This window comes from Dermacentor andersoni, chromosome 1, assembly GCF_023375885.2.
Source record: "Dermacentor andersoni chromosome 1, qqDerAnde1_hic_scaffold, whole genome shotgun sequence".
Lineage (NCBI taxonomy): Eukaryota > Metazoa > Arthropoda > Arachnida > Ixodida > Ixodidae > Dermacentor > Dermacentor andersoni.
Genome location: NC_092814.1, coordinates 81703074 through 81714869, shown reverse-complemented (window position 1 = coordinate 81714869; position 11796 = coordinate 81703074). Strand labels below are relative to the sequence as shown.

Genomic DNA, 11796 nt, shown 5'->3' with positions numbered 1-11796 from the left:
CGTGGGTGGATGGCAAAGACAGACTCACGTGGTCAAATCGTGGGGATCTTTCTTTCATTTGTTGATTGTTCCACAGGGTACATATGCCGTGAGAAAATTATTAACGACAAATATATTTTGTAAGTTCTATTACAAGCTCTGTGAAAGTTTAGCAAACATATTTTAAAAAATGGGAACCCGACGGACGCGACATCAGCTGAAGACATCCAACGTACTGACATCAAACGCACGTTCTCCACCAAAAACGACGTAGTGTACGAGGACGCAGCCGCACAAAATCCCGAACGAGGATGCAGAATGGCCATGGTCATCAACGCAAGCCTTTCCGGAATTGCAGGCGGCTCAATAAGCTGAAGAAGCGTGACTGAAGCTGAGGAGCCATCGCTCTAGCTGCGGCGGAGGGCCTCAGAACCGGCAAATCACTAACCATTCCAACTGATTCACATTTCCTTAACAGCAGAATAGGCCACCGCGCACTCAATGTACTCCTCGAGATGAGAGGCAGCGTAAAATTTCACACAACAAAGCCACAGCCGATCCAACACAAGATCCTGTGGGTGCGGGGACATGGAGGAATGCCGGGGAACGAAGAGACGGACAGAGTTGTTGAACGGTATACAATCCGTGTACGCGAAGAATCCAAACTGGATAGTCCACCGTCTGTTCCCACTGTCTACTCGGATTTATTGGCAGACTACTGCAGTGGAACCAGGATACGATATCCTCCCTCACATAAATCACTCACGACGGCGGAAGTCAATGATTCGAGACAGCTCCAGACAGGAACCTTGCCCAACATAAATATACCCAGTATAACGTCTACCCCACCAGATGCGCAGCTAAAGACCATATATAAGATCAAATGAGAATGCCAACATATGACAGCAGTCCCCAAAATCATAAATCCAAGTGACGAGCAATGCAGACACCGTTGGCCGCCGACCGCTGCTAGGACCAAATCGGACTCGGGCGAAACTGCCAGATTTTTTTTTTTTTTACTCGGCAACCACAACAGTAATCTCGATGCGGGTTGTTGCATTTCAAGGAAAAAAGCAATATCAAGTGCAGCAATTACATTTCTTACTCCGCCAGTGTTCTTATAATAATGTTCGATATGTTCAATATACAAGAAAGCCAAGGGACATCTTTACAACTCCGTAATTAAGCAATGAAAAACAATCTTACTAATCCCTAAAGTACACCTAATAACACGCCTAGAGCAGATAAACGTGATCTATGACACTTCTTTCTGAAACACACCACTATTTTTATTATGACTTTCGCAAGACGCTTGTAAACATTGTAGCAATATTACGTAGACTATGATTTCATATATGCCGTTTTGCCACTTTATCTTCTCTAAGACATTCACTTGATAGAAATTTGTTGTCTGTTTTTGCTGGCGAATTAAATATGTGCAAATACTGGCTGTGTATCTTTTTTTTTGGACTTACCCGTTCTTATCAGTCATAATTAGAAATATGCACAGCCATAATTTGATATTGTGCTCCCCGAACTAGATAGCCTGTAAGTTTATCTATTAAATACAGCACATTTTGCCCAAATCTGTACAGCGGTTGTCTCATAAATGTAGTTCAGCGTTTTACATGCCTTTCAATACGGAAATCCGAATAGTCAATATGCGCGCCATTGTGTCGCCCCCCCCCCCCCAACACGTTTGTTTTTTTTTTTTTCTTTTTTTTTTTTTTTTTAGCTGGCTGCGGGTCTTACACACTCTTCTTTCAGCTAATTTCACTCACCGCTAGAGCTCGCGAGTGGGCCAAAATAGAGCTTATTAGCAAAGCGCGATATCTCGCTAAACAAGTTTTAGAAATTGAAGAGAGGAAAAAGAAGAACGACACGGAGGCCACGCCCTCGCGCGCTGGCACGCGAGGACCACGCGACAAAGGAGAATCTCTCTCGTGCTTTCGAACACGCAGCTAATCGTGGCGGACGCACTTAGAACCATCGCAGGAAGGAACGGAATCGTCCTACCACCTGTCATGGGGATCGGTGTACCTAGCGGTATCGAAATTCACCGTCTTCGCCAAGGCTGCCTGTCAAACATCTCCGAAGAGACGCCATCCCGCAAGACGCCTTCCTCGATTGCACTCGCCGCACTTCCAGATGGGGCCAAGGATGACGTGTCCTACGCGTTCAGTAACTTGGCCACCGAGGACGTCCTCCCAGATAATCGGGACCTCAAGCAGTGGTACACGGTCGAAGAACGCACTTGCGGACGCCACGCAGGATATCCCAGGAGGCTGTTCCCGAGGGCCGAGTGGTACCCGCTCGTTGGTATGGGCGTCAAGGACACCGTGCCTCTGTGTACCACCATGCAAGTACCATGGACCGCGCAAGGAGCCTGGCACCAGACGGTGGAAGCCTCGAGGTTCACCGTGCGCCTACTGATGCAGAGGTAACGGTCAATTCGGTGTTTTCTATATCATATGTCAGGACCACTGCGAACATCCTCAGTGGGCGGATAATTTTATGTTATTTTCATACTGTTGAGCGAAAATCCCATTGACAGGTTGTTTTGCCTCGCAAAGAAAAGAATGACAGCGTGTAACTTGTTGAGTTACACGTTTACGCCTCAAATGAACATGTGGGCTCAGTCAGTCGGTTGAAGTCTGCTATATCCCGTAAATACAAAAAATTTCATCGCTTAATTTTCACGTCCCCAAGCCAAGCAAAGGGTTACGATTGAGCGCCTTGAATGGACTTGTGCGAATTCGGCGATGTCTCGTATCGGCACTAGTCTGGCAGAAGGAAGATAAAGCCCGCCGAAAGCGCAAGTATTGCTATTCTTTTACAAAAAGTCTAGAGAAGGAGAGACGAACACGACTTGCGCCAAGGAGAACCCCTCCGCAAATTGGGAGGTTTGTATCTTCTACGCGTGAATATAGAGCCTATTATTTTTATTTATCCATTCGTTCCTTGGTAGTTTTGGTTCCCCAACTGATTTCGACTCTCCTCACAGCTAGACTACGTCATTTCGTTGGATAGCATTGTTTCAGGAAGGGTTACAGCCCATGATTCAGTGTTATTGTATTGATATATCTTCCTGTGCGAACAATGGTATAAAAAAAATGGGCTAAAAACTTAGCATAGCTGCATACGATAATAATAATAATAATAATAATAATAATAATAATAATAATAATCATGTGACACGCTGACGAAGAAGATGCTTTAATCATCATCGGAAGAAGACGATGTTCTGGGCTTCGCGCGCTGGCTACCATTTTGTCAGCTGATATAATTATTGTAAATATTCTGTAAATACACGTCTGTGTGTTTTTAACCCCGTAATAATAATAATAATAATAATAATAATAATAATAGCAACGAGAACAACAACGTCATCTTTGGGTACGTGATAAGTTGGCGCTCCTATGTATATACGATGCCCCTCTCTGCTACCATGCAAATTGCATAAGAATCAAATAGCAAATTAACAATTGAAAAGCGTGCATTCAGCCACTTTCTTGTCCCAAAGGGCACCTTTCCGATACCACATTGTGTCACATAGACAAAAGCGCGGTATCAAAGGATGAAGTTCCGGTTATTGCCCCTTTATGAAAAAAAATGCCAAAATTGAAAACACAACAAAAGTGCTTGAAATTCTGGCATGAAAAACACAGTAAAACGAGTGGCGCATGACGTATTAATCACAGTACACCGGGAAATATTTTATTAGGACACTTTCTTATTTTTTTACGTTTCTTTATTGGTTGCATTGAAGTCGTGTCTGAACAAACAAAATCGAAGCGAAAAATTCTAACCTAGAATACCGCTGCTAGAGGTCTTTTCGGTCGCGGCTAATCATCAAGGTTGACATACAACGGAAAATAGCAATTGTTGGAACGCACAGAATAATTTTTTGGCAATCTATAAAACATTTTCAGTGTGGTGAGGATGAGTTAGAATAGATTATGTTATATCCTAATACATGGCAGTTGTATTTCCAGAACCAACATTACTATGTATATTCCGCGCCAATCGTCATTTCGTAGCATATATGCATGGTAAAAAAGCCCAATTGAGCAGCCAGAATCTATTTTCCCACTTCCCGGATGGGTGATGACATCGTTAGTGTTTCGATTCCGAAGGCGCTGTTTGCTTCGAATAAAGCAGGACACGTTTCGTGAGACGAGCTGCAGCGTTCGTCGGAGCCTTGCTTGACGACTGTGCATTTCAACAGCGGTGTTCATTGTCGTCGTGTATTGTGAACGCAGTGCGCGAGGTCCGAGTACGCGTGGATCGGAAGCGGCCGCGACCACGAGTGGCCGGTTCGTCGAGTGCGACCACGTGCCTTCTGCCGAGTGCAGCCTCGACGTGTCGGGCTGCAGGCGACGCATCCACCCGCGTGACACGCTGCCGTGCGCGTCGACGGTGCTGAACGCCATCAAGGCTGACGGCGGCGGCGACACGTACGGCGTGGCTGTAACAAGCAGCCGCATTTGGAGGCTACGCGCGAGGTAAGCCAAACACCAGTCCAACTAAAACGCTGCAGTAAACGTGCGGCCTGTTTTATTGCTATTCCATTTACGCCATCTTATCTCGTAAGAGACACCGTCATTGTAGGTCACATATATGCTCGTGTAAGCCGAGGTGTCACGATGAACTACTGCTTAGACCGGTTTGAGGTAATCATCTAGCGTAATCTTTCAATGTCAAATTATCGTTCAACGAAGGCATTGTAGCGCTTTCGTCAAATACCGATGTCCGTATACTTGTAGAAGGGCATGTAGACTGTTCATTAGTACCCAGTTATGGGCTATTTGGCTTTACAGTCAAAGCTGTTATGAGATAGAGAGAGTATGTAAAAATATACGGGCTGTGAAGAGCAAATTTTTAGTTCGCATAATCCGTGTTTTCTTTCACTCACATATAACTTGAAATCTTAGAAAAAGAAGACACGAGGTAAAGAGCTGCACCAAGTCTATAACTTTGTAGCTGAGTAATATATGAACGATATATTTCTAAAATATGCATGTGTTGAGTCATAAAGCGGACAGTATACCGTTGGTAACATTACGCAAATTCGTAGACGAAGAGGAAAGCTAGAGGCTGCGGGCTTGTTTACTGTTTGTCTTCTCTATGGACACCTGAATCATATACACCTACCATGAAAAAGACGCAATATCTCAGGAGTAATAGATGCGATAAAGTTTGTACGAAAGTACGTGTTATAGATAAAAGCGTGCAGGATGAGAAATAGTACGATACACCCGCCGTGATTGCTTAGTGGCAGCGGTGTTAGGCTGTTAAGCATGAAGTTACGGGATCCAATCCTTGCCACGGCGGCTGCTTTCGACAGGGGCGAAATGCGAAAATACCCCTATACTTTGATTTAGGTGCACGTTAAAGAAACCCAGGTGGTCCAAATTTCCGGAGTGCTGCACTACGGCGTGCCTCATAATAAGACCGTGGTTTTGGCAGCTAACACCCCTAATTTATTTTTATTTTAGAAATACCATAAATATACAACTGGTATGTAAATATTTAGAAAAGAAAACAGACAAGCGCACCAACTTAAAATGAAGCGATAGAGAAAATGTGTTGCTGCGCGTTGTCGATCCGCCGTGGTTATAATACGCGGAAGCCCAAAGTCGCTGTAGCCACTTCTGCCTCGCAATCTGTAGTGTTCCGTGAGACCAGTCGCTAGACCATATGGTGGTCAAATATGGTCTTACAGAAAAGGTATCGCCTGGTGGAAGCAACGAGTCACTGTCATTGTGACTCGTTACAACGAGTCACAATGCAACGAGTCACAAGCAACGAGTCACTGATAAAGGAACGAAAGCAAGGCAAAGTTGTTATCCACCCGACTGGAGAACGAAGGGATAACGGAAACCCATAAGGGTCTCTCAGCCTAGGCGATGTGCCTTGGCTCACATCGCCTTCGCGATGTCAACAGCCACATGCGCAGCGTATCCTGTAGGCGCATTGAATACAGTAGAACGTGGAAGAAAACGCGCCCTCCAGGAGAACGCGACACAGAGTTATTTGGTTCTCTTAGCAGGCATACTAAATATTGCGCAACTGATTTTCCCGTTCTTTAGTCTTGGCAAAAACACAGAAAGTCAGCTGAGAAGCCAGTTTCTCGCGCAGATGTATATATACATCTGGATGCCGATGGAAAACTAAGCCTTGACTTACACTCCGTACAGCCCAAAGCGTCGAGGTCACGACCAAATTCAAGACCAAATGACACTATGTCCCGTTTAATGTCCAGCCGCAACAAAGTTTAAACTTGGCTAAGTTGATTCTAAATGAGTAGCACCAGGCTATAATAGTAGTCTTGGCAAAGATTGGCTCGTAATTGCCTGCGTTTTTTTTTTAGTTAGATCCCGCAAGTACCATTTAAGGAGACGGGGCGGGCCGCAAATCCCACACCACGGCCTGCGTTATTTCACGTTGCCCTGGTGATGCCTAATCCCTCAGATTTTCGCAAATAGCAAAGCGAGTTGGTTCTCAGTGTTTTGGGGTGTGCGTTATTTCCGCGAGTGAGAGGCGTTTTGGTCGGTTTCCGTGTCGAAAACGCCTATTTTTCTACATACAAACAGGCCCCCTTGTATTTCATATGCAATATTTTGCACGAAAATTGCTCTTACCCGCACCTGCGCTTTTTTAAACAGGCTTATTTTTACGGTCCGAAGTTTTGATGTGGTTGTTTTTTAAATGAAATGGCAAACTATTGAGGCGTTAATTTGCAATATTGTACTGCTCGTCTAGAGGCAGTGATCTTTCTTACAACTCCGATGAATCCTTTTGTGAAAGGAATGACTAGCACTAATTTATTTTTTTTACAATTTGCTTCGCTTCGCTTCATTTGACCATGACCTACCCAAACATCCGTGGGTGTTCTAACGCAAAACTATTATAAATATTCTATTCCATTTCTGCAATCAGCCCTTCACGGTTGGTCAAAATTTTTTCGGACCACCAACACTTCGCTTGTCTGTCACGTGACGTCAGGAAAACCCTTCAACTCATATGACGTATTATGAATCATCAGACCGAGCAAAAGAAAAAAGAACAATTTCAGATTCTGCGACTTTTTCACCAAGAGTCGGTCACTCTTGGTCAAATGTGTTTTGGTTTTGCCCACTTCGCCTGCCAGTCACGAGATATGAAAAAACTACGAAAATTCACCACTTCGAAGTGGCGTAACAAAACTCAATTTTTTCCGAACTTTTGCGCGGCAGATGATGCTGTCGAGCCCTTTCGGCACCCACACCCGTGGCTAAAATAATACGGAAAAGGGATTGCCGTTAAAACTCATTTTCTCATGTGTCTGTGAATGCAGAATGAAATTACTGGAATCAAAACTTGGCACTGCAAGTTTTCTAGCGCTCTCATTCGTTTCCGTTTACGCGTGTTAATTACGAAGAAATTCCGTTTTGTTGGCGACCCCATGATCCGCATACTTTTGTTCACGGGTACGCCACATCGCTCCACCACCTTTGTTACCCTGAGGGTTCGTTTAAGCGGCATTTTTACCCTTCCGTATCATGTCCCCGCGTTCTTCTACCAGAAAGCGAAAGCTAAGCAAAGGAAGCGGGCCAATCGCCGACGCCGGCACTGCCATCCTCGTCCGGTTATATACTTTCACTGCGGTAGCTCGGCCCCAATGAAACGCTCGCCACTTCTACGTACTCCTCGCCTCTGGTCCGCCAATTAGAGAAGAAAAACGAGTGAAGGTAGGCAATGCTATTCGGTTTAGAAGCAAAGCAAAGTCTCGTCCTATAGCGAGGAGCGCTTTCTATTGGCCTCTGTAAAGAACGCCGCGGGTCACCGAACGATGCTTGCATCGACGGTTACGTAAATATGACGTCAAGAGATTGGAATAATAACGGATTGGAATAGCTTTCTTTTAAGCGGCTCCTCTGTGTTATTTCACTTCTCTGCCGAAATTATAGACGCCTGTATAAACAGTGTTCGAGCGCTGTATGTTGCTTGCTCTCATTGACGGGGAGAAATTGTGCGTTTTACGTTCATTGCGCGCTTGAAATGGCAAAGTAGCCTTTCTTTGGCTTTAAGGAATACGCTCTTACTATAAACACGAAAACTTATTAAATGTGCAACTGATTGCTACGTCTCTTTCAAACCAATCATTTATAACAATATTTCAACAGCAACACTGTAAAAAAATAATCGAAACTAAGGTTTGAGTTTTTGTTTCCGTCCTCTGGTGCGAGTCTGTAGAACTAAGTCGTGTCTAGCTGAAAAAAATAAATACCGTGGATGTGAAGTGCTACCCGCTTTACATGCAGAGATTGAAGCGTGCGATTCAACCACTCTGTCTCTGCTTCCGACAGTGCTACAACGATAAGCTTTGGATTATCAAAGTGCCATGGGGATTTGCACAACTGTGTTTCCAAAATCGCTTTCAAGAACAGCCCAACGCTGTTTACGGAGAGTTGAGACACGCATCAATCAAAAGATGTTGTCGGACTACATACAATTTACCGACTATATCGACAGCTACCCTAGTTTTATTACAGTGGCTGTTTTTGCCTCGAAAATCGAGCCAAACGTTTCGTCATTTCCATAGGCTTCCAAAGCTGGATCTCTAACGCCTGTGGCAACGAAATTCCAGCTTTCCACAGCCTAATCACTGCATTTGTCTCGCGTGGCTTGTTTTATAGAAGGTCTTTTTCACCTGTTTTTTCCAAGATTTGCCCTGTACCTTCAGGTATTCGTGAAAAACCTGTTCGTTCTACAGAAAATGCGCAAGCTTCGCCCAGCAGCCACTTGCGACGATAGCTGCCACATGTCCAGATTAGCTGCCAATAAAATAAAGCTTCACAATTCAAGGAACATTCGTCCAGGTTCGCGGATCGAAGCCGGCACCAACGCCTTTCCGGGGTTGTCTCTCCACCAACTGAGATAACCAGGAGTCTAGCTTCAGTGAACGCAGCACGAAGACGAATCAGTCGACAAATCGAAACACATGGATTTGGGTGGATGACAATTTTCCCTTTCATGATCCTTCCTCCCATTGCGCGCCTCAGTAAAACTGATTTCCGATGTTCAGTGTCCATGTGCTGGGAGATGTCGATTAATTCACCTTCCTGCTTCGACGCATTAACTTCCTCCTTAACTCAGAAAGACCGCTATTGAAAGGCGTTGGTCATGAGGTCGATCTCTCCGGACCCGGACGAATTTTTCATCAACTGAGGATCTTGTTTTCTGAAAAACGGTGAAGGCTTTCCTTTAAAGCGTCATACTACAGTCGAACTTAAGACAGTGAAAAGGAGATTTCACAAAGCCGAATTTTTATTTCGCTTCCACTTCTTTAAATTCGGAACGAAATGCGAAAATTCACGTGGATGACTTTTTTCTCATTCATGAGCCTTCCTCCACGTTGAGTGCTTTCGTACAACTGAGTTTTCATGTCCTGAAAGCGCTACAACTCCTTTCCTCTTCAACTGCAAATGCGTTACACATATCACAGAAAGCATTAGACATAGCGTTTTATTTCACCGTGTGCCGTTAGGTGAGAGAGAGTGTTCGAAGTAACTCGAATAGTATACTTACTTATCCATGTTCGCGTATGCTGCTGTTGTGCATAGCAAGCCCCGTCTCTTGTTCTACACTTCCGCTCTCTAAAGCTTCTTCAGTACATAACTATTCCTTTGGCAGAGCTCCTTCATATAGACAAACCTTCTTTCCTAGATGTGTAAAAGGTAAATCTGTCCTTTACTCGTTCTGAAGACATTGAAAGGATGATAGCTATTTTGAAGTATATTCGATTAACTGCGCAGAACACATCATTAGCAGCTTCACACAAGCTCAAACCATCGAAAAGTTGTTTTCGGCGATACAGTGCGTTCACCTACTGTAAAAAGTTTTTTTTTTTTTTATTTTCCGATTGGGAAAGCGGATATTGACTCTCCCCCTGCCTGAGTCACAAACAATTCGCATCTTTTCCTTCCTTCCATCAGGTTCTCCGCGAACAGAGTCGACGGCAGTACGGCAATCCCGACAGGAGTCGCCCGTCGTCGCCTGCATCGCCGCACGTGTGGCTGCCGTGTGCTCGGCTGCACTTTGTCACTGCTGCAGCGTTACAACACCACCAGGCTCTGCAGGCGGCGTTACCGTCCCCTCAGCTGTGCTTATGCAAGCTGAGTAGCTGACCGTGCGTTCTCTCCTGACCACGTGACCGGCGACTTCGAAGCGCACTCAGTTCGCAGGCACGATGGCCACACTAGACGTTTAGGGGCGCAGTGGGGGCTCCACTACGTTCACGGGCTGGTGTACCTGCGCAGGGTTTGGCGAGGACGCCCCCAGCAACCGCTGCGAGCTAGTCGCCGTGTCGCTATCCCGCGATGATAGTGCTTCAAAACTGTGGCGCCGCTTGCCGGGAGTGGGTGCACTTTTCTTTCGTAACTTTTTACATCTTTTTCAGTGTATTTGTGTGAAAGTAGCATTGTTATATGTGCTTCAAATACAATTTTTTGCGATCGAAATATGTTGCTATGTTGTTTCCTTGAGCATGGCGTTTGTGGGCGATGGTAATGGGCGAAATTGAATGAGCGCTGCACTGTATTTCTGTTTTCTTTTTTTTTATTATTGATAACTATACCATTCAAAAGCTACGACTTCATCTCGACAATCCTGCCTCGCGACAATGTGGCCAGACCAGTCAAATGGTTCTGTTTGTGTGCTTGACTGTAATACCCTGCAATGCATTGTAATCCACGGATGCACAGGGGTTGCTGGAATTGCACGCCGCGCTGCTCGAAAGGAAGTCCTTCTAAAGCTGCCTGCATTCAGCCTTCCTTCTTAAGGATTGCTTGGGGGATAGCCGCAAAATATGAACAGTCACATACGCAGAAATGTTTTCGTATCGCTCAGACCTAAGAGGGACTTGCGGACTGTACGTTCGGACGAGGTGATGGTTGGGAAGATGAAGTAGAAGCGCGAGAACATGATTATCCAGCTTATTATTATTATTATTATTATTATTATTATTATTATTATTATTATTATTATTATTATTATTATTGCAAGTTCCACCCCTCCTTAAGTGTTCCTTTAACTCTGGTAGCTCAGAAACGCACTATCCTTTACGACAACAACACTAAGCGCAGCGTGAACGTTTCCCTCGGCTTGTACCACTATGTTGAAAATTAAATTGGTCGTTCGTAGATGTGACAGCTGATGTTGATTTAATTGCTCTACGAAGGTCATGAAAGTTTATTTGCCCATATTCTACCTACAAAATGGCTCAAAATTCCTGACTGGTCTTGTAAAGTACTATACACGACAATAAATCTGAAAGACCGCGCACACAGAAAAGCTGGGCCAACAGGCCTAGATATGTAGAAACTAAAAAATTTAGGCGCTGTCATTACCTTTGTAATTTGATTGTAACAACGATCACTTCTTCCACATTGAACGTGTTGAAGCCAGCACGAGAGGTAAATCAAGATATTTCAGGAGCTACGTGCGCTCTCACTGTTGTAAAAAGACCTACCAAGATGTATGTATTGATGATGAAAATGGCGATGTCTCGAACACTGCTGCTGCCTTTGCAAAACATTTATGTTCTGTATTTCGTCTAAATATCCTTCTACATCAAGTAACGTTGATTTTCACTCTGGTACCGTGTATTCGTGTATAACGGATGTTATCTGCAAGTAACATGTTTCTGCTCGACACACTTTAATACTTTCGCTAGAAGGCACTATATTTGGTAACGGTTAAATATTCTGCGAACAACATATTTTTAAAGAGCGTTTGGGTCAACCCTAATGAAAATGTATTTGACAATACTTG

At 44.4% G+C, this 11796-nt stretch overlaps 1 protein-coding gene across 1 annotated transcript; it reads left to right on the top strand.

The window, feature by feature from the left end:
• Nucleotides 1–568: 568 nt before the first annotated feature.
• LOC126543245 (uncharacterized) lies at nt 569–11118 on the top strand. The gene is made up of 3 exons (XM_072285902.1): nt 569–2419; nt 4242–4484; nt 9960–11118. Exons 1-3 carry the CDS (start codon nt 2004–2006, stop codon nt 10141–10143), a joined length of 843 nt encoding a protein of 280 aa, XP_072142003.1. The 5' UTR covers nt 569–2003; the 3' UTR covers nt 10144–11118.
• Nucleotides 11119–11796: the final 678 nt, after the last annotated feature.

Excerpts from the sequence above, each read along its gene's own strand:
- LOC126543245 (XM_072285902.1), top strand. The coding sequence starts at position 2,004 with ATGGGGATCGGTGTACCTAGCGGTATCGAAATTCACCGTCTTCGCCAA. Across the intron at positions 2,420-4,241 it reads GTGCGCCTACTGATGCAGAG|TGCGCGAGGTCCGAGTACGC; the intron begins GTAACGGTCAAT and ends TTGTGAACGCAG. Across the intron at positions 4,485-9,959 it reads ATTTGGAGGCTACGCGCGAG|GTTCTCCGCGAACAGAGTCG; the intron begins GTAAGCCAAACA and ends TCCTTCCATCAG.